Here is a 25,761-nt window from a genome sequence, read left to right as displayed (position 1 = left end):
CGAGGGAGGGTCGGGTATGTATGCCACCCAACCCACTGCACCTACCTAACACAACCCGATTAGGCCCGAGCTTGACCATTGACACCGTAGCATCTGCCTTTTCCAGGAAATTCGCGGAGTAACCTGGAAACATCCCAACAGCTGCCAGCCAAGCGCTATGACTGGCCAATTGACCACCCACAACCACGTCCCGCCTTATCTCAGCGCTCAGACCATCAGTCGGGGTTACTGTAATTTTGTAATTTCAATTTATGTTACTGCGTTATTCCCAATTTGGAATCTATTATGGTATTCTTCCTTCAGGTCTGAGTTTAAGACGTAGACCCAACCATAAAGATGTTCACAATCCAACCCAGAAATCACCAATTCCATCAAAACAGGCCGCATCACGTAGATTTTGAGCTCATTTTGATCTTTAGAACTTCAGCTTTCTATTGGTGCTTTTCTTTTTCGATATGAATTCAGATACGGACTTGAAGATGGAGGACTGGACCTATGACCACTCCTCAAAATTACCTTTTGATTAACTATTTATACTTCCTATACTCGTATTAAAAAACTAGTTACACTATTAGATTCCTCTCGCTGAGGCCATCTTCAATATGTATTTTATTTATATATATTGTATTGTTAATATGCTGTAATATGGTAGTGATTCTACAATTCTGGTTAGTCTATGACCACTTTTCTAAGAAAGTCCACATCGGGAACTCGGACGTCTTTCTTAAGCATTTAGTTCCATAAGTAGGTCTATACAGAGGATTACAATGAAAGATAAAAAAGCACGGACCCCGAAAGGGTCTTGGCCCTGGCAACCGAATACAAGGACCCAAACATACACATGCCCAAGAAGGACAATCTGATCACTGAGATAAGTCCCGCCAGGGCACCTTCCAGCCCAGGTTCCCGGGCCTTGCCGTAGTTTCTCATGACAGTCGTGCTCTGATGTCAGCCACCATCCGCTCCGCCGCCACACGTGGCGCAGTCTCTTTGTACCCTGTGGGTCCAAATGGTGTGACATTATAATGGGTGGGTGGGTAAGTGTGGTGGGGATGTCACAACCATTTGGACCCGCAGGTACAAAGAGAAACGCAAGGGCCATGCGTAGGTGGCTGAGTATGCCGTTCGGAAAGCCGTTCATCACATCCTCAACCTTAACCTGTATATAGGTATAGTTGGACTTTGTCCCTTTCTCCTTTTGTTTCTCTCTCTCTTAAATCAATCAAGACATTCACCACCACTTTCGTCGTCTCTCGCTTTCACTCGTAATCACCTCCTCCGTATGGTTCAACAGTTTGAGTGTCGAAAATATCTAGCCATGTATACAATCCAGCCCTGGAGAGTTTGTTGGCGTGATACAGTACTTTGGAGGTAAGTACGGGTCAGGTAGGATTCTCTCGGCAGGTCAACACCATGAGTGGTGCTTGAGACGGTGGAAGTGGGGCGGCGAGGTGGTCGTTGTGCGAGAGTTCGAAGTGTTCTTCTCCACGTTCGCAGTGAAATAGCCTCCAAGGCCAATCAATTCCCCTGTTTCTATTCCCTCAGCTGCCGAGTTTCGCGCTAACAAACTTTCCAGTACTGGACTGTAGATCGTATCCACCTTGTGCCAAGAAAGGAAGCCAAGACATGGTGATGGCTTCAACACAAATTCCCATCGTCACTACACGTACACCCGCAAAGATCATCCGTTCCACCCACACTCTGATGTTATATCCACCAATCCCCGGGTGCGACTCAACGGCCAGGCCCACTCAGCTGAATGATAATGCACGCCATCGTCAAACAGTTGCTTTCAGAGTCTGGCTCATAAAAAGAGGTTGCCAACAACACCATGGTCCAGCGATTGTTTGGCTTGTCTGACCTCAACATCATGGATTGGGCTCTCCGTTACTGGGCCCCATTGGGCATCCCAAGTCGCGATATATACCATGGCCAGTTTCACGTACAGAGGTAAGTCCATACGAGCTTCTCTCACATGTATCATCTGCTAATGACATGGTTAAAAGTCCGGACGCTGACTGGGTCCTCGAGGCCTCGCGCATCGCCAAGTCGGGCGTCATCCAGACTTGTTTTGCTGCCTTCGTCCTTCTATGGACAGCAATAGAGACCACCTGCCGCTACAGTTCCTTGGTCAACATCCCAGAAACCACAAAGGCAGTCCGATTCAGTCTGCCTTATGAGATTTTTTCTCAACTCTCACGCGGCGCTGCCTTCACCTTCACCCTTATTAGCGGGTACCGCTACCATCAGTACTGGTACGATGCTCTTCCTGTCGGCCTGGCTTTTCTTCTAGGTCTTGCCCGTTTGCTAGCCACGCCAAAATGGCAGCGCGTGAGCTTGCATCAAATCAACTTCCTCCTCTTCACCTCGCTAGTTACCTTGACCACAGCCCATCTCCTCCCCTCTCTCAGGATGAGGTCGGACGAGGAGGTTGAAAACGCGGGGATTGGGGCTATCGGAAGTCTAGCATTCGCATCGCTCATTGCGCTCGTGACTCCAAGAGAGTGGGGACCTCCGCCTGCCACCGAAAATATGGCCGTGTACAAACACATCTCCGAGGCACAGCCTACTCCCGAAGAAACAAGCAGTTGGTTCGTCCGCTACTTCAGCTTTGGCTGGCTGACTCCGCTGATCTGGAAAGGTTGGCGCACCCAAGTCGACATGGATGACATTCCAGGACTTCCTTGGTATGATGAGCCCTCACTCCTACTTGACAGGATTCTCAAGGTCCGTGAGAGATACAAAACGACCTTGTGGACAGTCCTCTCCTTCCAGCGCAGCGAAATCGTTGCCATGTCTTTTTGGATCGCTTCCTCATTCGCCGTCGAACTTGTCGCCCCTTTTGCCATGTACCAGATCCTAACCTATATATCATCCCCCAATGATGCTGTGCTACATCCCGTCATTTGGCTTGCACTGCTCTTCATGGGTCTTATGGGAAAGTCAATCACCACGCATCAGTACGTCTTTACGTCAACCAGACTCGTCGTCCGCCTCAAGTCGGCCATGACCCAAGAGCTTTACCACAGGGCCTTGTCGAGTATGGAACTCGAAGACGATGTTATCAATGACATCGCCACAAGGGGTGCCAAAGAGCAAAGAACGCAAAGCACGTCGGCAGGAAGATTGGCCAATCTGATGGCAAGTGACGTTGATGCCGTGTTTAAGGCTCGAGATGCCGTCACGGGCTTTGTCGGGGTGCCCGTAGGCATTGTCATCAGCATCATCGGCCTTTATAAGATGGTCGGGTGGACGAGTTTGGTCGGTCTCGCCTTCTTGGTGCTCTCCATGTCCTTCCCAGTCTGGATTGCCCGCATGATGGGCAAGACGCAACGCAAGGTCAAGCTGGCGCAGGACTCACGCATATCTCTCATCTCCGAGTACCTCGAAGCCATCAAAGCTATCAAGTACTTCTCGTGGGAGGATGCCATCATTAAACGCATTCAGGAAGCGCGAGAGAATGAGCAAAAGGAACTTTGGCACATTTGCCTATGGCACGCTCTTCTCGGACAGTGTGTCGAGCTTATCCCCGTCATCACCCTACTGCTCATCTTCAGCCTGTACATCGGGGTGATCAAGCAGCCTCTCACTGCTCCTATCGCCTTCACCACTTTGTCCGTGGTTACGATCCTGCGGCGGAATCTGGAATTTGTATCCTCGATATCACGAAACCTTACTGACGCACATGTCTCGATTGAGCGTTTGGACAAATTTTACTCAAATACAGCACCGCTAACCCAGTACCCAGAAGGTCCCTTGCAGATCGAGAAAGCGACTTTCCGGCGGAGCAAGAGGGCACCTTTTCTGCTAAAAGATATCTCCATCGACTTTGTAGAGGGCGGCCTCAACATAATTAATGGTCAGAGCGGGAGTGGGAAGACGAGCCTTTTGTTGTCTATCTTGGGAGAGACCACCCTTGCAGAGGGAACGGTGACCAGGCCCGGCGACGTCGCTTTTGCCTCCCAGACACCGTGGCTTCAGAGCGAGACAATACGCGACAACATCCTATTCCACGCTCCTTTTGAACAGGTCAGGTATGACAGGGTTATTGAGGCATGCTGCTTGGGCTTGGACTTTGAAGAGCTTCCCAAAGGAGACTTGACTGAGGTTGGAGAAAATGGCACCTCACTTTCCGGGGGACAAAAGTCAAGAGTGGCAGTTGCCCGAGCTCTCTATTCCAAGGCCCCCTTACTGCTGCTGGACGACATCTTCTCTGCCCTTGACGCCAAAACGGCTGCGTCTCTGTGGAAGCATTCCTTCTGCAGTGATATGCTCAAGGGCAGGACCGTCGTTCTGGTAACTCAAATGCCTTGGGTAGCTTCCCAAGCCGATCTCGCAATCACAATGGAAGCCGGAACGGTCAAGAACATTGAAAGGAACATTGGTGTTGTCCGCACACCTGTGGAACTGGAATACGGAACCACCAACAATGAGGAGTCCCAAGAGAGTACAACCACCTTAAAGGGCGAAAACCGGGCGGGCTCTCCCAAGATCAAAGACGAAATATCCAATGAGATGAGTGCCAGCGGAACATCAGGACGCTTTACTTGTAAGACCCATACCCACTTTTTACATGTTTTCCTCCCGCGCCGGGGTCTTAGCTGACAATGCTCCATGCGACTAGTCCTCAGGTACATGCTGCACTGGGGTGGCCCTGGGTACGTTATTCTAGCTCTCGCCAGTAATGTCATTGCCAATGCTGTCCTTCTTGGAACGACCTGGTGGCTCTCAGTTTGGGTCAATGCCTACAACAAGAAAGAGGCTGTTAATGTTGCCTTTTATATCACCATTTACGCTGCGTTCAACGTCGGCCAGGCCTTCCTAAGCGGAATCAGCTGGTTGATCTTCAACCGAGGTGCATGGCTGGCCGCACGCAAGTTACACAGGGGACTCATAGAGGGAGTGTTGAATGTCTCGCTGGGCTGGTGGAAGAACATACCAGTGGGACGGGTTGTTAATCGGTTCAGCCGAGATGTTGGGTCATTGTGAGTATTTGTCCTTTGCTCTTCAAATTACGAAACCCAATGCTAACCAATCAATTCCAAAACAAACAGGGACAGTCAACTAAGCACAGTCGTCCGATATTTCATCGACGCTGGCATGGCCATTTTCTTTCGTGTCGGAGCCGTCAGCTCCATCATGCCTATCTTCATGCTCCCTGCCCTGTGCACGGTCGGAATAGGTATCCTCTGCGGCGAGATGTACATCCGAACAGCTGTCGTCCTCAAGCGGTTGGTCTCATCCAGCCAGAGCCCCGTCTTCTCCCAGTTTAGTGGCAGCTTGTCTGGTCTAGCGGTTATCCGTGCCAGACAGAACATGCCCGAGACGTTCCGTGATCAGTTGGCGGACCGGTTAAGGTCTTTCTCGCGGTCCCAGGAAACTTCGTTTAACCTGAATCGGTGGGTCGGTGTTCGGGTCGACTTTGTCGCGGCGCTGGTCACTGTCTCTGCTGGTGCGATTGCACTGTGGAAGGTCGGTGTTGTGGAGGCTGGATTGGTGGGCTTTTCGCTGAGCAATGCGACGGGCCTGAATACGCAGATTCTGGTTTTGGTGCGGTTTATGAATGATTTGGAGGTCGAGCTGCAGAGTGTAAGTTTTGTTGCTTCTATTTACCTTGGTCACAAGCATCTTGATGGACCTGAGCTAATCCCATGACAGTTCCATCGCGTTGAGGAGTACGTCAAGCTTCCTGCCGAAGACGAGAAAGGCGGCTTGCGTCAACCCGACACCGATAGCGAAAGCCATGAAGACTCTTCTTTGCTTGAAGTTCCTGAGGATTGGCCAAGGGCAGGCGCGATTGAGTTCCGCAACGTTACGGTCAGATACGACCCTGACGGCCCTGACATCCTGAAGGACATCAGTCTTAAATTCAAGGCTGGTCAACGGGTTGCCGTTGTGGGACGTACAGGCTCAGGAAAGAGCACAGTAAGCGACATCTCCACATCTATAACTCCTTCTGCCCATGTACTTCTCATAGAGAACAGCTAGGCTAACCATCCCGTTCTATCCTCTAGCTCGTCCTCTCCCTCCTCCGCTTTACCCACATCGTCTGCGGGCAAATCCTTTACGACGGCGTCGACATTACGAGAATCTCACTCAAGAGACTTCGGCAGGCACTGACCATCATCCCCCAAGAAGCCACACTATTCAACGGCACCGTCAGAACGAACCTCGACCCATCCGGCACCGTGCCCGTTCAAACATTAGAGAGCGCCCTGAGGTCCTGCACCGGCATTGCGTCCTTTGATTTCCGCGAGAGCAGCAGTGATAACAGTATCAACGGGACCGAGACGATTGACGGCAACGACCCGATGGTACCAACCGAACGAACCCCCCTTCTCTCTTCCTCCCCTTCCTCCTCCTCACCCACCCCCGGCTCCCTCTCCCTCGACACCCGCGTCCTAGCCAAAGGCGAGAACTTCTCCCACGGCCAGCGCCAAGTCCTCTCCCTATGCCGGGCCCTAGTCCGCAAGTCCAAGCTGATGCTCCTAGACGAGGCAACGGCGAGCATGGATTACGAGACGGATAGGGGGGTCCAAGTGGCACTGCGACAGGAACTCGACGCCGGGGATGAGAAGACAAGGACGCTGGTGACGATTGCACATCGGTTGAGGACGATTATTGATTATGACATGGTTGTGGTGATGGGCGGAGGGAGGGTGGTGGAGGTGGGTTCGCCGGGGGAGTTGTATAAGGATAAGGGGGTGTTTTGGGAGATGGTTAGGTTTAGTGGGGAGGGAGAGGATTTGGAGGGGGTGTTGGAGGAGATGGGGGTATGAGGGGGCTTTTTACTCTACCCGTTGGGGAGGTGGTCAGTGCCTGTCTGTTTCCCCAACTCTGTTACCGATATTTTACTTTATTATATCGTGTTGCGGAGGGTAGATGCGAGGGTTCGAAGTTTTGAAGTTGACCGACGAACATTGTTATTGAAAAGTGGGATTTCCCAAGTGCGATACGCTCGCACCCCCCTGAGTTGGAAGCATGATTGGATCTACATGTTCTAGACCGATCTAACCGACTAGCACTGTTTTTGATTACGTAAACCATTGGAGGCACAGCAGTCATGCATTACAAGGATCATGCATTACAAGGCCCCGTTTGGTGTCGATAATGTATGTTTCCTCGTCATCATCTATCGCGATACCTACCATGCTTATACCTCCGACCTGAATCAGATGCCAGCATCTCATAGACCCCGCCGACTGCTGCGAAATTCGAGGGCATGTAAGGCAGCTGGCAGATTCAGATGTACAAAGAGACCTTCGCGATCCAGCTGACATATTCTCAGGTGATTTTTGCCATAAACGTCGGATCAAATGCCAGGAAAATCTGCTAGACCCGAGTCGTTGTCAAAACTGTGCCGAATTCGATATCTCATGCACCTATCTTCGGCCCTTGAGGCGTGGCCGAAGCTCTCCAAAGACGGCAGGACCAGGCGATCGTCCAGATGATGGCCAAGGTATCGCTAGCGAAGCTCGACGGGTTCATCCTGAAGAGCTTGTTGCACTTCCATCTACTACTCAGCCACCCCAGGTCGGCGACGATGACCGTATGGACTTGGCCGACGCAAGCAGCTCCGCTACAAACGAGCGCCGGAGTGAGCCTCTGAGCCCAGCATGGCAAGGCTTCGCCCGAACTTCCACCTCAGTCATCAAGAAGCTGCTATCTGTCTACCACAAGACCGTTTACCCCATGTGAGTCCCCTGTTTGACGTCGCGTTGCAAAAGTGAATACAATTCCTGATACGCGCGGGTCTAGCTTTCCCTATTTTGACCCCGTCAGGCTCGATCAGAGGCTTGAAATGCTGGAACATTGTCGCAGCCGTGCATTCTTCTGTTCTGTGATGGCGGCTTGTGCGCTTGCTTCAGCTCGTGTGAGGGACGGCGCGCCAAGTGGTGGCCAGGATGTGGTGGGAATAATGCCAGCACAGATGTTCTTTGCCGCCGCAGAAGAAGCACTTCCCAAAGACCTTCTTCAATGTCAGGACTTTGACTACCTTAGAGGCCTTGCGCTATTGGCGCTCGCAAGCCTTCAAGACGCCAGGATCGGAGCGATGCAGATGTACATCGGCCATTATTTCACCATGCTTGCCATCAACCAGTGGCACGACGAATCCAACTGGCCGACTGGATTACATCCCACAGAGAGAGAAGAGCGTCGGAGATTGGTATGTTTGTTGTGCGCCGCGGAACGCTCCCGACTTCCAGCACCCACTCTACTGTAGTCTGTACTGACAGATGTAGTATTGGTCATTCTACACGCTCGATGTCCTCTCGTCAATTGTCTGGGATGGCTGCATCCATTTTCAAGAAAGCCATGCGAAAGTCGAGTATCCTACAGGCAGGAACTGTAACGAAACTGAAAGCGCGCCTTTGGAGAGAACCCATTGGATAGTCGGGTGGAACTTTACCACGGATCTATATCGTATCTTGGAGCATAACTTGAGCAGGTTGCGAACTCGGTCTTCGAGATTCCACTTGGTGGCCGAATCTGTATCGACTCCATCCCTCAACGTGTCCAGCCAGGATCGCGTTAACGAGCTGTACATGACCTTGCCGCCCATTTTCAAGCAACTCCAGCCGGCTACCGGCGATCCAGCTAAAGATATTTACGGATTCCAAGCCGCCAACATTCAAGCGACGATGGCTCTCCTGAAGATGGTCTCCCTTTCTCTCGAGGCTGATCTTGATGTGGAAAGGAAGTGCTCCGTTGTAAGTGACATATTGGCTACTTTCCACCAGGTACCCAAGCCATACCTGAGAGCAATCAGCGCGCCTCTGATATACCACATCGGCGGGATTGGCACCATTCTGGGGTCGGTCATGGAAGGACCGCTATCAGAAAGCTCATGCTGCGTCGTACGGGACCTGCTTCTCTCCATGGCCGTGCTGCTGGAAAGCCTGGAAGCTTGCCTTCATCGAAGTGGCGGCGCTGGGCAGAGGATTCGAAGTCTTGTTGGGCGCATTGAAGAGTACATAGGTTCCCGAGGTGGTGGGCGAGCTACCCAAGCACAACAACATCCCGCGGATATCTCTGCTTCCGACTTTCGAGAGGGCACATCGAAGAACAGTTGGGACGAAGCGGCAGTCCCTGACTTATCGGCCCAATTCCAACTTCCTGACGAGCTGCTGCAAGACTGGACTTGGCCGTTTGCCATGTCAAATAGCTATCTATCTTTCTGAGCATGTAATGGAATGGCTGCCGGCAACAGGTGTAATGGCGTCAAGGAGGGAATACAAAGATGCCTGAAAACGACTCGCTTTTTGTTTTTTTTAAAACTATCAACATCTATGCCCACTTGTTATCAAACACTTTACCGTCCACATAGTTGATCATTTCCTTCACGTGGTCCAGCTTTTCCCGTCCCGCACCGAACAACATGCCTTTCGTCATCACCTTCCGGTAGTTCTCTCCCGGGTTGACTTTTCCAAGGACGTACGGCCGGCGCGTCTCGACCCTGTCTGGGACCGGGATGCTTCGTCCCACAACAGCCTCCATACCCTGCCACGCGAACGTGACTGCCTCCTTTGCACCGCCCGGAATACCCGCGGCATCCAGCATGAACATCTTGACCTGCGGGAACTGCTCCTTCATGTAGTCGCAAATGTTGGGGTTGTACGCGCCACCTCCGCACATGAAGACCTCGTCAACCGGGCGATCCTTGGGCGCATAGCGGCGCCAGTGATCCACGATGGCCTGGGCAGTGATTCTGGTGACAGTAGCAACAACGTCATCTGGCGACATGCCCAGCTCGGCACCCTCCTTGATCAGGTCGTCTGCCAGAGTATCGCGGAAGACCTCACGGCCTGTCGTCTTGGGCGGGTCCCAGCTGAAGTACGGTATCCTCGTGAAGAAGCGGTCCACCATTTCCTGGTTGATCTTTCCTCTCTTGCCCATCTCGCCGTCCTTGTCGTACTCTTGCACTCCGTCGGTGTAATGGCGGACCACGGCATCGATCAGAGCATTGCCCGGGCCGGTGTCGAAGTCGTAAGCGTGCTCTGGGCCCTCGGGGGGGATGAAGCAGACGTTGGCAATACCGCCAATGTTCTGGCACGCGCGCAGCTTGCCAGGGTGATGCAGCAGAAGCGCGTCGAAGAAGGCAATCAGCGGCGCTCCCTGCCTGCCGGCGGCCTGGTCGGAGACACGGAAGTCGGTCACGGTGGTGACTCCTGTCCGCGAGGCCATGAAGGTACCCTCGGCCATGGTCAGAGCAGACCTGGGGATGCCCTCGTCCGGCATGCTGGCCAGCCAGATGGTCTGGCCGTGGGAGCCGATGGCGTCGAGGCTCTTGATGTCCACGTCGTTCTCCTTGCAGAACTGGATCGCGGCAGCGGCGAATGTCTCGCCAAGGTGGACGTTCACCTCTGAAAGTTCGGAAGCAGATGTCCGGTCATGCTTGATGATGGACAGAACACGCTTCTTCAGGTCTAGATCCATGGGAGCCTCTCCGTACTTGAGGAGGGAGAAGTGCATGGGCGAGTCTGGTGTTTCTTGCCTGAAGTGGCACAGCGCACAATCGATACCATCCTGATATCATCATCAGTTTTCATAGTCGGTATTTCGTTTCAGTTTATTCACTCACCATCGATGTGCCACTGTTCATCCCCAATACGAGGAGATCGAGCGGTTGCCCGCCGTTGGTCGTTGAGTCAGCCATTGCTGTGTTGTTTACCTCTAACCAATGGAAAAAAGGAAATAATGTCTTGGAGATCTGCAGTTCACGAAGTCGTCCGAAGCGCAGCGACTTCTATTTCAATTCTCCCGGGAGGCGGTTAAGAGGCGAGTAAGAGCCCCAATTCACGATCTGGAACGCCGTCAGGCACGAATCGCTAGGCCGCGTAACCGGACAGCCAGGGCATCTGGCCATCTCAGCCTTCCTTTTAACCGGCCGCTTACATGCCATATTTCTTGCGCGAGCCGGGGCCCCATTCGGGACAAGGTTCGCCAAGATCCTTGGTTTTCGGCCCATCGACATCACACACGGCGCTAACCATGGTGGACGGTCAAGCGGTTAAGCGGTGAAGAGCACTGCTGGGCCACGGTAAAGCGGTTACACGCTCTGACGGCTAAGCGGTTATACGGACTTGGCAACCCTTTCACGACTCAAGTAGACAGGATCACCTAGTCACCAGACACTCTTCACCCACACCTCCACATGATGGATTCTCCCCAGTTTCTGGGGATGGCCGGAAAATCCTTGGAATGCGGGGACTCCGCCGGGGAAGCGTGAGACGTTGATCCCCGTGGGGAACAGGGACAATGCACACTCGCTTAAGGTACGGAGTCTCTCGTTCATGACAAAATTATGGTTACCGCTACATCGGGTTTTCACCCTGATGAAGACTGGACGCATTCTCTTCACGACCACATATCCCAAGTCTTAAGAGAGTGTATGAAGCTCGAAGGAGCATTGACTGCTCATGAAGTTGCAGTAAAACCCATGTTTTTTGGTGAATTAATGGCCGAGTTCTGGATCATCAAAGTCCGGGGTAACCTATGCGCGGTCACCATAATTTTGTCATGAAGGGGGTAGTTAAACAGGATGTGCAGGATCTAGCCTTGGTCCTTCCAAACTGCCGGGTTCCTTGGTCTTCAGCTCTGTCGGCATTCAAAATGTTAGCGCGGCGAATGGCGAAGTGGCGATAGTTTTATTTTCCTCACAGAAGATGGGTGCCTTGCTCACCTCCAACCCCCTCATTATTGTACGGTGGCGGTGCCACGCTAACAAGTTATATGCCGGCAGAGGTTTTGGTGTTGACACTCGACCGCGTGAATAGCAGCATATCGTAAGCAAGCGATTGCTTGCGAGTCTCATACATAAGGAGCGCTATGTCCCTTTCAAACATTTCTCCATCCATCCACGTTTTCAATATCGTTCCACCCCCATCATCATCATGGGGTACACCACTCTCTGGAAGAGGCTGTCGCCTACACAACTCAATCTCGCCATCCAGACCTTCTCCCTCATCAGTATCTTCTTCGAAGGATATGATCAAGGTGTGATGGGAGGTGTTAATGCCTCTCCACGCTATGTCACCGAGGTTGGTATCGGCTTGCCCGATGGCACGGTGACGGACGAAGTTCACCAGGGTGGTATTGTATCAGTCTACTACGTCGGATGTATCTTCGGTTGCTTTGCCGGAGGATGGCTTGCGGACAGGATTGGACGCATTAACGGGTATGTGCTCCTACCTACTACATCTTAGAAGCCACTCACTGCCTGGTCTTGAAGAAGTAATGATCTGATAGCTAATGCTTGTTGATGGAATCACCTTAGTCTCTTCATCGGAGCCGTCCTCTCTCTCATCGGCGGCGCTCTGCAGGCGGCAACTCAGTCGAGCGACTTCATGATCGTGGCCCGTGTCGTGACCGGTCTCGGCACCGGCGCCCTCACCGGCATCACACCCGTTCTCGTCTCCGAGACCTCGACAGCATCACACAGAGGCGGCTTTCTCGGCTACGTCTTCATCGCCAACTATCTCGGCATCGCGGTCGCGTACTGGATCTACTTTGGCATGTCCTTCCTCGACAACGGAAACTCCGACGTTCAATGGCGCTTCCTGCTTGGCTTCCAGTGCTTTCCCGCCATCCTCCTGGTCCTTGGAATCAAACTTCTACCCGACAGCCCTCGGTACCTAGCGTCTGTTGGCCGGCTCGACGACGCACGAGAGGTCCTGGAACATGTTCGAGGAAGCGACGATCCTAATTCTATTGAGCTCGAATTCCAGGAGATTGCCGCTGTTGCGAAGCAAAGCCAGAAGAGCTCCCCTATTCAATTCGCCCAGATCCTAGCTGGGCGAGGCGTCGGCGGAAAGCCCGGTCACCATCTTGGCCGCAGGGCGTGGTTGTGTCTGCTCTTGCAGATCATGGGTTCCTGGACCGGCATCACAGCCGTGACGGCTTATGCCCCTGTCCTACTCTCGGCCGCGGGTTACGACCGTCTCACACAGAACGGCCTGACTGGTGGCCTCAGCACCGTCGGCATTGTTGGAACCATCATCAGCGCACAGATCGTGGACCGACTTGGTCGCCGCAAGTGCCTCATGGGCGGATCTGCCTGCTTGTTCGTCGTCAACCTCGTTGCCGCCTGTGTCTACGAAGGCGCGAGAGCCCATCCGGAGCGCGCTTCTTCATTTGCTCCTGCTGCCGTCACCATGCTGTTCCTCTTCAACCTCTGCTACGCCGCAACCTGGGGTACTGTTGCGTTCCTGATCCCTACCGAGATCTGGTCCTCGGATATGCGAGCCCAGGGCAACGGTTTCGGTATCACGGGGTGGGCTATTGGTGTTGGTTGGACCGTGCTGGTCAACCCCATCATGTTCAGACATCTCGAGAACAGGACCTACTTCCTCTTTGCGGGACTTAACCTTCTTTGGATTCCCATTGTGTACCTTTGTATGTTCAAATCCTATCCTGCCACCGCCCCTATATCGCTCGATGACTCTAGACATAGTCGCGCTAACTCATTCACTCACCAGTTTACCCGGAGACGGCGAACCGATCATTGGAATCGATCGATGTCCTCTTCTCAACGGACAGCCCATTCTACTCGGCCATGGAACGTGCTTATCGGGAGCATGGTGACATTCTAGCCGACATGGACCATTCAGATGGCTCTGCGACAAAGAGCGGAAGCGATCCGCACGGAAAAGAGGATTCTGTTCATCGCGAACGTGTTTAAGAGCACAAGAGCAGTCATTTGAAGCGGGATTATTGGGAAGGAAAAGAACACCACAATATCATGATACACCCTGATGAGGGAAAAGGACGAATACTGGATACTGGGCGCCATGGGACGTAGAGCCTGTTGTGTCTGTTGTATTCTAAGTAATGATGATGATGATAAATAAGGATCTGGAGGAAACCAGAGGTTTCCTGTATCAATACCAAGAAGATATATCGTATGGAGCCAGAGTGAAACTGACAAGTGAAATAAGATGGATTGTGAGGATGGCGATGCTTGAAATGTGCCGTAGTGGGAAAATGCGTTTCTGCACATGGGTTGGACAATAGGGACAAGCCATGTTTTTTATAGGGGGCAAGCGCTGTAAGGTAGTGTCCTTGGGTTGGGTCCGAAATTCGAAATTTTTCAAAGTCTCAAAGTCCTACCTTCCCCCTTAACCTCCAACATCCCCTTTATCAACGGAAAGAACCAGCCATTCTTGCAGAAACAACCAACCGGCTTAGTGGCCAAGTGGTTCTTGAAGTAGTTCTTCAATTTCATTCGTGCTCGTGATGTTCGTTGGATTCCAATCTGTGACTTTCATTTTTGACAAGAAATTTCGATGTCAATTCCGATATTGACGGGAACGCCGGCGTTCAACCTCTTGGCCTAATACCTCTAGGTAGTTTTAGGCCTGCTAGAGCCTAGAAGATTACCCTATACTTTTGCCTTCCAGGGGCCTGGGAGACAATCCATGTCTAGAAAACAATTACTGTTTTCTTTATACGCATTGTCTCCTAGACAAGACTTGTTGCAACTCAGGGTTTCCCGCTTCGGTGGTTTTTTTTTCACCCCCCAACGGATAGAGAGTGTGGGAAAACGAATTGCAAGAAAGGAAAGAAAGAAACGGAGGAAGGAGTAATAGGGGACAAAAAGGTTATAAGAGACAAGAGATAAAAAAAAAATAAAAAAAAATACATCACCTGGACCACGTAATCAAAAGATTCTGTTCATATCCTTCCACCTCCGACACAAACAATCTTACCGATCGCCTACCTAGTTGTTGGGTCGGTGACGACCAGCGAATCCCAGGTGCTGTATGTCTTTTTTGTCTTTTTTTCTAGCTGTGTTTTGGAATTTCGGTAGTTGAATCCGGTGAGTTTTTTTTTTTTGATCATTAAATACACTTTGCAAGATCTCCATCATCTGCCCAATGTTAAAGGGAAGTTCTCATTCTATTTCATCAAGTAGAACACAACAATAGATAGAGTTGCTCTACTTGTCTAATCATCAAGCGGTGACCTACGCGGTGTATAACCGTACAAGTATGATGGCGATGCGTAGTCCGTCTCTTGCAGATTGTGCGAGGATTGTCTCTGCTGAGACTCAGTAAACGTCTTCACTCCTTTACCAAAATTGACTAGACAGAGCACCGCCATTCCGATGGTGCAAAGCGTCATGACCAGTGTGATAGCGGCGAAGGCTCTGAACATGAAGAGCGCTCGAGGGATGTTCGTAAGCTTGTAGCAGAGAAAACCAGCGGCCGCGAAATGGGCAACCTGGAGAAAGCTCGAGTTAGACACGGGGAAGAATATCAACACGTCGATTTGTGATTGGCATGGATCCAGTGACTTACGATGATAACAAGTGTGCCGACCTTGTTCTCCCTCAGGGCACAGACAACTGCAAGCCAGATCACCAAGAGAACGAGGAGAATTGCGCCGATAGACAATCCAAATTCGGGTTTGCCCATGTTGGCAGAAGCGTAGATCATGTTCTGGGCCAAAAAGCCTAGCAAGAAGAACATATCGAACTTGAGCAAGGCCACATAAGACTGGTTGCGGGCCATCGTTATGTATTAGAAGTGAACAGAACCGAGCTAACATGGAAGGGAGCCATACCTGTAAGATCAAAACCCGCTTTTTCATAGACAGATCCGCATTAATAGCCTTATAAACCAGCCAAGCAAACTCCGACCTCAGCTTCCACGCTACAGAATAGAACATAGCCGTCGCCACCGCCACCACCAGCGCCAGCGCTACTAACGCCGGCTTACTATCCCCCCAAGCATCCGTCCCCGGCGTTAGCAGCGGCTTGCCATCCCACGTTCTGTTGCTCGCGAGCGACTCAAGCGCGTCCTTGATCTCCCAGGGCTGGAAGATGGCGTAGAGGAGCAGACAGAGGTTGTACAGACACAAGCCGACGATCTGAATCATGCTGCTCGAGCGCAGCGCGTCGTACACTAGGAAGAGCTGGTAGACAAAGCCGAAGATGAAGAGGGCGAAGAACATGGGGACCGTGTGGCCGCGGGCTACTTGGATTACCTCGGGCTCGAAGCAGCGCTCGACGGCTATTAGGACGTATCTGGAATATGTTAGTCGAGGAAGGAATGGAAGAGTTTCGGATCAAATATCATGGGATGGGTAGAGGTAAATCTCACTCACGCTTCAAGTGACGATGCGACCAGGGCTTGGACGACCGCGACGGCTAGGAATGCGCGTGTCCATGTCGTTTCGGGGGCGTACATTGTCCCGGCGAAAATAAAATCGAGGAGTCAGCTACGGCTGAGAGTCCCGATGCCTCGAGATAACAAAAAAGAAAGAAAGAGGATCCTTTGAGATCACAAAACCCGAATATGTAGCATTTGTCGAAGTTGAACCGGGGCTAAAAGGGATCACCATCCCCAGGCACCCACCCTGGTTAGTACAACCTAACTTTTGAACAGCCCAAGGTTGGTGTGTATTCGGTGCCAAGACCGTTGAAAGAGATACTTCTACCGCTATTTTTCACTCGATGTGGTTTTACTCAACCTGCGCTAAGATCCGGACTAGCAAAGCCTGACAAGGGCTTCGACCAATCTTCTAGTGAGTTGATACGGGTCGCAAGGTTTCTTGGGAGCGATCCAGCAGCAGGATTGGTTGAGTAAAACCACATCGAGTGAAAAAAAGCGGTACTTGGCGCGCTCACTTGCGTGCAAATAGGGGTTATCTGAGAGGCTCAGGGATGAATCGAGGGGGTTCGATATCCATGGGCGGTGCAGGCCGCAGTGTGGTGTTTGAACAAGCGTAGCCGTCAACGTCGTCATATGGAGCTCCGGCGTGATCTTCATGCATCGTAAGTCGAAGAACCTCGGCTGGTCCGCCGGAGGCTGGAAAAAAAAAACCCTTATGAAACATGGAGAGCAATGTCAAGGAAAATGGTTGATTGGCGGCTTGAGGGGAGAGAAGAGGAATGGCGAGCCAGGCCAGGTCTAAATACTACAACAATGGAAAATCTGGGTGGGGTGCTCTTTCCCAACGTCACACTTATCTGCAGTTTTGCCGAGTCTCTGGTGCAGCTGCAGGCGTTCAGCTGCTTCCTAACACTGCCGCGCCTAGAAAGGGGGAATTAGCATGCGATCTGAGACGAAGAAAAGGTAAACGAAGCCAAAGATGGTGATTTTGGTGGTTCGTCGGATGAGTTGAGAAAGAGGAAAGAGCATGCCAAGCTCAGCCCAATGCCCTAGGCAGCTCCGAGTGGAGACAGGTAGCGTTCCAACTCCGGAAGATGTCTGCCGAAGCGAGAGTTCAAACTTGGAGTGCTTGGGCAGGAGTCGGGGAGGCCGCCCGCCGAATTTTGCGATACTATCGTCATATTCTTTCCTTCTCGGTTAGAGAGCGGAAAGAATCGTCAGATCTCGACTTGACATCGGCGACGACGAAAGCCGGGCCCATAACTAGAAGTCGTAAAAAGATCGAACGTCGAAGACTCGAAGCCGCTGAATGCAACATAGCGGACCAATCACATCCAACATCGTTTCGAATTCCGAAGACAAACTTCAAACAAGTCTCTCTCGTAATTCGCCCAATTAGGAAAGGGCACTCGGTCTGCCCAGTAGTAGTCGAAGCCTAACCATCGTCTCACGGTCCATAGGGGGCTTTGAAACCGTTGTGAAGCTCCATCGCATCCTCGCATTCTCTCCGTCAAAGGGTGAAATGTGACTGCTTGAATATATGAGATCCACCACGACGATCGATCGGGTCTTGTCCATCCAAGAGTTGGGGAGTCTTAGAGGTAACTCGGTAATACTGAAGAATAGGAGGAACAAGAACAGAGGAAGAAAGGAACATGCAAAAGGGACGGTCACTGGCTCATGAAACGCAACGCATCGGTGTGAATAATTAAGCAACCGAGATATCTGACAACCGAAGAACTGCAAGATATTCATATAAAATCCAAGGGAAAAGCGAAAAAAGAACACGGCTCAAGTGGCCAAAGCAACAGTCTCAAACTGCCAAATCAAGCCAGGCGTCTCCTATACACTCCCAGCATCCAACTAGCCCTCAACACCGCCAACCCAAGCGCCATCTTGACACTATCCTTGACCAGATTCATCTTGCTCCCGTCCACCTCATGCCACCCAATCGGCACCTCAGCAACTTTGATCCCATAGCTCGTGCCAATGACACTCCCATCGCTCGCCAGCACGGGCGTCGCCGGCGCCGACTCAGCCAGCATCAACATCTCGATATCGAAAATCCACCCCTCGGTATGCATATACGGCACAATATGCGGCAGCGCCGCCCTGGAGAACAATTTAAACCCGCATTGCGTGTCCCTGATCCGGCTCGTCGCCGGCGGCGTGAGGATCATAAGCACAAAGTGAAACGAGCGCATCAAGAAGTTGCGGATGGCTGAGCGTTTCACGACGGCTTCGCTGCCGACCAGGTGCGCGCGGCTGCCGATGGCCACCCCCCGGTTGGACCCGTCGACCACGTCCTCGCACCCCTCAATCAGCTTGCCCAGGTCGCCGAAGCGCGAGGCCCCGTCCGCGTCGGCGAACACGGCGTACTCGCCGCGCACGTGGCGGAGGCCGTGGGTGACGCCGCCTCCCTTGCCCCGGTTTTTTTCTAGAGTGACGATGCGCAGGATGTCGTGCAGGTTATGCTGGCGGGAGAAATCGAGGGCGACGTCGACGGTGCGGTCGGTGCTGCCGTCGTTGATTAGGAGGATCTCGTAGCCCGAAGGCGGGTGCTGGCGCTTGTGGGCGGAGGCGTCTTTGAAGACGTTGCGGTGCGGCTTGGGCGTACCGGTGCCCTTGGAGGTGGGACGGGAGCTGATGCCGGAGGTGGAAGAAGTGACGGGACGGCCAAAGTTCTCGTCGAGGTAGGCGACCATTTCTTCGAGGGTGGGGATGAGTCGGTCGGCTTCGTTGTAGGCGGGGATGACGACGCTAATCTCGACCTCGGCGGGCTCGACGGTGCCGAAGTCGGGGACGGGGAAGCCGGCGGGGATGGTAGGGTAGGAGGCTGTTGAAGAGGGTTGTTCCTTCAGACGGCTCTCGGCGTGCCAGCGGTCATACCAGCAGGGCAGTGGTCGGGGCTTGCTGATGGTGCCATCAGGGTTGGTGGTGATGTAGGTCTTCTCGGACGGGTACGGTAGGCGAGGCTTGGGCGCGACTATGTGCAGGACGATGTATATCTATGCCAGGTGGAAGCAAGATGCGAGTGTTAGTCAAGGTCTTGCATAAGCGGCGTGAAAGGGGCAACTAAGAAAGAGAAGGGGCTCATACAAGTCCGAAAGCAAGTCCAACGAGCGACACGAAGATTAGAAATAGAGTAGGAGTCGAGGTCTCGGCGGCGACGTCATAGAGAAACCAGACCAGCTGCAATGGCGCGCCGACAATGTTGGAGATGGTGGAAGAGGGCGCCATCTCTCACGCGCGACACAGGGCACCCACCCCCTATGTAGCGACGAGACTAGGGAATTGCTGCGCAGGACAGGACAAAAGAGAGGAAGGTGGCAGCTAGACCGCAAAAGACAAAGGCTCAAAAAGCATCGGGTGGTAGGAGTAAAGCAGTGCGATTTCAATTGCTATCGAAGTGGAAGTGGGAAAGGTAAACAAAGCAAGCGATTGCGCCGGTTGGCGATGATGATGATGATGGCATCCGTCAAGGTTCTGGATGTTGGAGCTAGGGGAAGCTCCCGTCGCGGCGCGATAACGATGATAACGCCGCCAAGGCCCAAAGATGCCACATTCCACTTGCCACGGTGTCGGTGCGTTATGGGGCTTGGGTGGAGATTATCTGCAGTTGGGGAAGTGGGTCCGTGGCTGACTCCTCCCCTCCCGCAATGCCCCTGTCGCTCTGTTGACCTTCCATTCTTCCAAACTTCTACGAGACACCGCACCTTGCACATTCCAACCATGTTTAGGTACACTACATGAAACGATCGCCAGGAGTCGCCAACGTCATTGCATTCCAATGTCGGCATCCACCCGCGCGGTCTTTCAAGAACGCACAACGCCGCTCGTCGACTCGGGGATCGAGTGAGGCCCAAACCAACCTACCTTATCTCACCGTTCCGGTGTGTGCGATGTGATGAATGCCCGTAGGAAACCAACGGGAGGCAATCTCTGTTCACCGGGTTTTCTCCTGGCTATTTCACCCTGCAACGGTTGCGCATTGGGTTCTCTAAACTGGCGCTCCGAAACAATTCACCAGACACCGCATTGCACGAGGAAGCGAGCTATTATCGCCAATAAATTGGCCCACGAGCCATGTGCTCCTGTTGTACTTCGTCCATCGGTGCGATGGTCTAACCCGGGCGTCTTCCACGCTTCCCTTTGCGGATAGGCACAGATTCTATCCATGTTACAGCGAAACCAGGCCAGGCATCCCAAGCAACACATGGTCTTGGACCCTGAATGCAACCTCGTCAAAGAGATTGACCGACCATCTTCTGGCTGTCCCGCTGTCGAACCATTCAACCACGCTTTTCGGTTTTGATCTCCCCGTCTTCCGTCGTAGGATCCCCTCTGCCTATGAGCCTCGCTTCCCAAGAACCGCGAATGCAACAGGATTCACACCGGTGACAGCAGTGCTGTCATTCAGCTCCCCACGATCAGTGAGGTGGCATGGAGCAGCCATTAAGCCATCATTCGGCATCTAGTTTGGACTGCAAAGTAGACAGCAATCTGTACACTGAACACTCCTTATGATCCCACCCCCCACGTTTCGTCCACGAAACATTGGATCCAGAGTCCAGACAACCCTCAAAGGACTGAATGTTAACAGGTCCAAAAACGAGAACCCCTCACAATTACTAATCCGGTCAAGTCGGCCTCCCCTCATCGCCATTCCCCCCAGCCCAAATAGGCCAAGCAGGCCGTCCTGGGGTTCGTTTCAGCTGAGCTGTAGCAACGGCCACCAAGCTCAAAGCACGCCAGAGTCCAGACCCCTCTGGCGTCGGCCGCCGCATGAAAAACACTAAAGCTTGTCAGATCACGCCTTTTTCCCTTTCTGGGTAATTCGGAACGAAGGGGTAGCATTGAGCATGGATACGCCCGCCTAGGGCCTAGAACTAGGCATCTGTTGAAACTTGGGGACCATCACCACAAGTTCCCAAAAGGGTCCGGGTCAATGCGAATTTTGCATTGACTGAAGTGAAACTTGAGAGAAAGCTGAATAATCAGGATAGGTAGAGCTGGACGGACTGGCCCTACATACAGTACGTATTCGGTTTTGCCGATGGTTTGCTCATCTAGCGAGAAACAAAACACACAGACAAAAAGAAAAGGGAGAGTTTCAGGACGATGGGCGGGAAGGAAGACGGGGAGATTCTTTCTTGGAGAGCTGACTTGTATAGGTACAGGTACATACTCTACTGCTCAAACATCAAACAGCATCCCCGGTGGTGCCCCAGTACAGGATCACAAAAAGTGAAATGCAATCTGATTCATGCCGCTTTCTTTTGCGGTATAGTGCTTTCAGGCTTGGCGGATGTTAGCTGTAATGAAAGCTGACAAAAAGAAATCACACCACCACAGACATGTTAAGAAAATCACCTATCATCCATCAATTCTTCCATCCAACTCTCAGAATGAAAAGACAAGAACGAGCCGAACTGTACACACCTACTGTTTTGAAAGCTGGCGTCTCCCGCTCCCGCTCCCGCACCCGTGTCAGTCTTGCCGTCCATCCCCATCCTATCAATTGGATACAATCCAGCCCTGGTTTGTTTGTTAGTTTGGTACAAAAAGCCAACGCTTTGCTGGATATAGGAAAGCGTTCGGCTTTCTATCGGTTAACTACCGTAGACCGATATCGTCCAGTCTTGAAGGAGTCGGAGAGAGACATAAGAGGCTTCTGTGGCGTCTTAAACCCTTGTCATTATCCCATAATACTTCAAACGGAGGACAGTTCCTCTCTTCAAAGGCCAATAAGAGCTCCAAAACTCCCCTGTTCAACCTATGGTCGAAGAACCAAACTAACAAACAAACCAGTATTGAATTGTATGGATGTTTTTCAAACTTGACTCATTGGGAATAAATCCGATACGATATGATCCTCGCTAGGGAGGCACTGCAATCTAGGCCTCAATGTTCAGTTCAGGCGCAAGAAGCCACCACCACCCAATATTCACATGTGAAGGAGAAGGCGTCGTAGGATCAGAAATAATTTGTTCGATAAGCATCGCAAAGTAGGCAGTGGTGGTACTTCGTTCTTCAAAGTTGTTAAAGTTCAGCCAGGTTCTACCTAGTGTGGTCGGATATGCTGTGGGTGATGATATACTCTCTCGGAATAAGAATAGGTAGAAAAAAGATAGTAGTCATTGGTGTCCATCATGCCAGTGTAACCCAGTCTCAGGATTGATTACCTATCCATCATTCCATCATCCATCAAAGAGAAATGCGTGAGAGAAACCCGCGTTTTCAAAATGCCTCCACCGTGACCTCATAAAAGCACACTACCTCTACCTAAGAAAACCCCGCTGTGAATCCAGATTTCCAAATAATAATAACTCCTGGCGCCCGTTTTCCACCTAGTACACACTAAACAAAACAAAAGGGAGAGAAAGAATGGGATGTTAAGGAGCGCTTCGCTGTTGTGTTTAAGCCACGACGATCATTGATGACAACGCATTATAAACGAGAGAAACAAAGCCGCAGCAGGTTATACAGCAACAGCCGTCCGCCTACTACTCATAAAGCTCCATCGACTCTTCTTTCTTCCCTCCTCCTTAGAGGTAGTATTCTTCGGCCGTTTCCCCAACTTCGCCGGTTGCTGAGGAAGCGTCACCAATTGCTGAGGAAGCGTCACCAATTGCTGCGGAACCGCCAAGCTCGCTTCGTCGAATGATGTGGGTAGAGCGGTAGTAGCGACGAATGACCGTTCCTTTTGGCTGGAATACTTCTTGTATGGCAAGCCTGATCCGGAGTCGGTGTGCGTGTTGTCGGTAGTGTTGGATACGACGTTGGATTGGATCGGTTCTAGCTCGGCGCCGAACTGGGTGGGTTTGGTCTTTGGTGAGTTCGTCCGCACGGCGGCGGCGGTGCGTGCTGTGGGACCGGGAGCCGTTGAGACGGCGGTGCCGATGGGGGGAGTGGCGGTGCCGGTGCCGGTCGATTGGAGGCTGTCTTCCGAGAGTTCTGATGCATCTTCTTCTACCACCATGGGCGGTGGAATTGGGTGCGAACTCCTGTGCGAGGAGGAATTATTACTCCCGGAGTTGTTGGAGCTGGATGACGACGAGGAGGTGGGAAGGGCGAGAGTGCCACCGAATTGCATGGGAGGGATTGATGGGACGGGCGGGATGCCGGCGGCACTCAGCGAAGCGCTGCTGTTGCTGCTTGAACCTCCTCCTGCCCTGGTCGGACTACTCCTCGAGGGTGATTGTCTGGGCGACGAGGATCGTCCTGCTTGTTTGTATGATGAGTTCGACATGTTTCGGGCATGGCCGGGGTGAAGACGGTGGACAGAGTCGGTGTCGCTTACCGGCCGACTCGATAGTCCCGCGAGCGGACTTGAGGTTGTCACCGCGCTGGTATATTGCTTCACAGGCTTAATCTCCAAATCGTCTTCCGAGCTGCTGGAGTTGCTGGAGCTTTGGACGGGGGAGCTTGAGCCGTCCCTCGTTCGGGGGGCAGACCCGGACCCTCCTTCGAGGAGAAATCGTCCACCGGCTGCTGAAAGCCTGCTTGAAGATCTGCTGGTTGGGCCATAGTCGAGCCTGGGACGCCGAACTTCCTTCTCTTTCCCCTTTATCGATGTTCCACTGCTGGCAGCTCCAGCCATGTCGATCGAGAGATAACTGATCTCACCGCCATGATGGCTCCACCCCGGGGTCGTGCCGTGGTAGCTGTATGCTCGGGGAATGTGAGGGACGGGTGTGGCGTAGCCGCTGGGGTTGCTGTATGAGACGTGTGTGAGACTGGTGTTGGAGCGGGTGAAGACGCCGGCGTGGACTGGAGTTGAAAGCCCGCTCGGCATGCCCATGCCGTTTGCTGTCATCGCACTCCTCCTTCGGTTCTCCTCCATGATTCTGAGTCGATCGGCCTCCTTCCAGCCCGTTGGACCACCCATGAGAGCATCAACGGCGGCATGCTTGGGTACGTGCTTGTATGGGACCTTGGCCTCTGCCTTGTCCTTTTCGGCCTTCTTTGCGTTTTGCTCCTTTGCTGCTTGCCGACTCCGTTTGATCAGAGAGAAGACCGACATGGTGGGCCGTCAGGTGTCCAAGCGGCACCTGATACGATGTATATGAAGTGTTGCCGTACAGATCCCCCAAGATGTAGGTAAGATTGGTAGCGTAACAGATGGGTAAGTGTCTTCGCTTATCTAGTTGGTCAGATGAATGGACCGAAAATAAGTGAATGTAATGTCGAGGGCCGGAGGATAGATATATAGACACGGAACTGGGAAAGAATTATTGATTAAACAGGGATAGGAAAAGGCGGGTTGGGGTGGGAGGTTATATATCCCGCCTGCTGGTTCTCGGCTGTACAAAGAAGTGGCGGAAAGAGAAAGGAGGTGACCCCGGGAAACTAGAAGCCAGGGAGGGGTAAACTTACATCAAGGCGAAGTACATTGGCTGACATTTCAAAGGTCAATGGCCTCACCCACCATGGAGTTCTCCCCATCAGCTACAGCTCTGACCGGTCACGAACCCGGAAACAGATAGCACCGCTGCAGCTTACAAGGGCATATTCCACATCCGAGCAGCCAGACATTTGGCTGGTTTCCCCATGGGAAGCACCATGACCGATGAGTACCTACACGGTACGACCACGATGACTGGGCATTGGGAATGGAACGAACGAAAGAAGCAGAAGGAGAAGCACGAAGCGAGAAGCTGCAGCAAGGAGCAACAACACAACAACAACGCCGTCAGCCACGCGGTGGGGGGTCACCACCCACCACTCGAGTTCCCATCTCCCGCTCCCGAAAGAGGAATTGAGACTGAAAAGATGGGTACGCCAACGCATTGAACGAGTCCCTGGGAATCGAATCAGTGGAAGAGAAGCCGCATCTCCCTCGCTGCACGCCTGGCGGGGTTGGTTGCTATCGGACCAAAGAAGCGGGCAAAGATGGTTGTGAGTGAAGCTGTACCCAAGAGTTGAAGTAACCTCAGCAGGGCAAAAAGATGATAGGGTAGAGGTACCTCTGTACACGGGGCCGCCGGCGGTCCTTCGTGAGCCCCTGTCCGCTCATTGTGTACGTACAATCCAGCCCTGGAAAGTTTGTTAGCTTGGTACGTAACAGGGATTTTGTACCTTTTCTTACAAGGGGGTTCAGCCAGTAAAACTGCCTCGATTTTGCATCGATTTTGAGGGTTGCACTCAAAACGACGACTTTTGAAGAGAGTGCTGCAATAGGGAAAGCTAGACGGCCAGCCAAGCCCTCTGAACCGTGGGTAAAAGTGGGTAAAAGGGGAGACTGTGTGCAATTGACCGGAATCCGTGCACACGTAGACCCATTTCCGTCCGCACGTAGACCCCCCCACTTTTTACAACTAAATAAGCCCAACTAGCCGCCCAGCCGCGCCGCCTATACCGCCGTACAAATAAAGTCACCAAATCGAAGCCCGCGTATCGTTAAATCTACATCTTTTACGTAATCTTTTTTATATAAGAGTATTTAAAATTATTAATCTAATCAATTATCTACTACTAAAGAGGTTAATACTATGGTTACTAATAATATTACTATCCTCTATACTAGCTTTATTACTATATATATTATACTTACTACCTAAAATGTACGTACCTACACTAATTTTAATACCTGCTATATAAGTACTACTTAAAATACTAGGAAAGTAATTAAAAATTTGCCCTC

At 52.1% G+C, this 25,761-nt stretch overlaps 8 protein-coding genes across 8 annotated transcripts; 4 read left to right on the top strand and 4 right to left on the bottom strand.

Moving 5' to 3' along the window:
- Nucleotides 1-1,500: 1,500 nt before the first annotated feature.
- B0H65DRAFT_298847 (uncharacterized protein) lies at nt 1,501-6,929 on the top strand. The gene is made up of 6 exons (XM_062823123.1): nt 1,501-1,950; nt 2,007-4,549; nt 4,625-4,985; nt 5,055-5,589; nt 5,659-5,925; nt 6,015-6,929. The coding sequence occupies exons 1-6, from the start codon at nt 1,832-1,834 to the stop codon at nt 6,777-6,779; spliced, it is 4,590 nt and encodes a 1,529-aa protein (XP_062678751.1). The 5' UTR covers nt 1,501-1,831; the 3' UTR covers nt 6,780-6,929.
- B0H65DRAFT_298779 (uncharacterized protein) lies at nt 6,930-9,235 on the top strand. Its single transcript, XM_062823122.1, has 5 exons — nt 6,930-7,112; nt 7,176-7,224; nt 7,289-7,694; nt 7,759-8,167; nt 8,244-9,235. The coding sequence occupies exons 1-5, from the start codon at nt 7,080-7,082 to the stop codon at nt 9,180-9,182; spliced, it is 1,836 nt and encodes a 611-aa protein (XP_062678750.1). The 5' UTR covers nt 6,930-7,079; the 3' UTR covers nt 9,183-9,235.
- Nucleotides 9,236-9,288: 53 nt separating this feature from the next.
- Nucleotides 9,289-10,657, bottom strand: B0H65DRAFT_433696 (Anhydro-N-acetylmuramic acid kinase; the record flags this gene model as incomplete). Its single annotated transcript, XM_062825086.1, has 2 exons — nt 9,289-10,527; nt 10,583-10,657. The coding sequence occupies 2 exons, from the start codon at nt 10,655-10,657 to the stop codon at nt 9,289-9,291; spliced, it is 1,314 nt and encodes a 437-aa protein (XP_062678749.1).
- Nucleotides 10,658-11,746: 1,089 nt separating this feature from the next.
- On the top strand, nt 11,747-13,696 carry B0H65DRAFT_298911 (general substrate transporter). Its single transcript, XM_062823124.1, has 3 exons — nt 11,747-12,178; nt 12,278-13,395; nt 13,479-13,696. The coding sequence occupies exons 1-3, from the start codon at nt 11,895-11,897 to the stop codon at nt 13,679-13,681; spliced, it is 1,605 nt and encodes a 534-aa protein (XP_062678748.1). The 5' UTR covers nt 11,747-11,894; the 3' UTR covers nt 13,682-13,696.
- A 1,061-nt stretch (nt 13,697-14,757) lies between these two features.
- B0H65DRAFT_476307 (uncharacterized protein) lies at nt 14,758-16,539 on the bottom strand. Its single transcript, XM_062827357.1, has 4 exons — nt 16,108-16,539; nt 15,565-16,027; nt 15,300-15,497; nt 14,758-15,222 (listed from the first exon to the last, which is right to left on the bottom strand). Exons 1-4 carry the CDS (start codon nt 16,188-16,190, stop codon nt 14,947-14,949), a joined length of 1,020 nt encoding a protein of 339 aa, XP_062678747.1. The 5' UTR covers nt 16,191-16,539; the 3' UTR covers nt 14,758-14,946.
- Nucleotides 16,540-17,747: 1,208 nt separating this feature from the next.
- On the bottom strand, nt 17,748-19,435 carry B0H65DRAFT_298746 (nucleotide-diphospho-sugar transferase). Its single transcript, XM_062823121.1, has 2 exons — nt 19,215-19,435; nt 17,748-19,123 (listed from the first exon to the last, which is right to left on the bottom strand). The coding sequence occupies exons 1-2, from the start codon at nt 19,353-19,355 to the stop codon at nt 17,942-17,944; spliced, it is 1,323 nt and encodes a 440-aa protein (XP_062678746.1). The 5' UTR covers nt 19,356-19,435; the 3' UTR covers nt 17,748-17,941.
- A 1,985-nt stretch (nt 19,436-21,420) lies between these two features.
- On the top strand, nt 21,421-22,277 carry B0H65DRAFT_298670 (uncharacterized protein). The gene has a single exon (XM_062823120.1). The coding sequence runs from the start codon at nt 21,473-21,475 to the stop codon at nt 21,956-21,958; it is 486 nt and encodes a 161-aa protein (XP_062678745.1). The 5' UTR covers nt 21,421-21,472; the 3' UTR covers nt 21,959-22,277.
- Nucleotides 22,278-22,596: 319 nt separating this feature from the next.
- Nucleotides 22,597-24,141, bottom strand: B0H65DRAFT_433446 (uncharacterized protein; the record flags this gene model as incomplete). Its single annotated transcript, XM_062825071.1, has 2 exons — nt 22,597-22,917; nt 22,966-24,141. 2 exons carry the CDS (start codon nt 24,139-24,141, stop codon nt 22,597-22,599), a joined length of 1,497 nt encoding a protein of 498 aa, XP_062678744.1.
- Nucleotides 24,142-25,761: the final 1,620 nt, after the last annotated feature.

This window comes from Neurospora tetraspora (assembly GCF_033439725.1).
Source record: "Neurospora tetraspora strain CBS 560.94 chromosome Unknown B0H65scaffold_7, whole genome shotgun sequence".
In the NCBI taxonomy this organism is placed as follows: domain Eukaryota; kingdom Fungi; phylum Ascomycota; class Sordariomycetes; order Sordariales; family Sordariaceae; genus Neurospora; species Neurospora tetraspora.
This window is presented reverse-complemented; position numbering and strand designations above follow the sequence as displayed.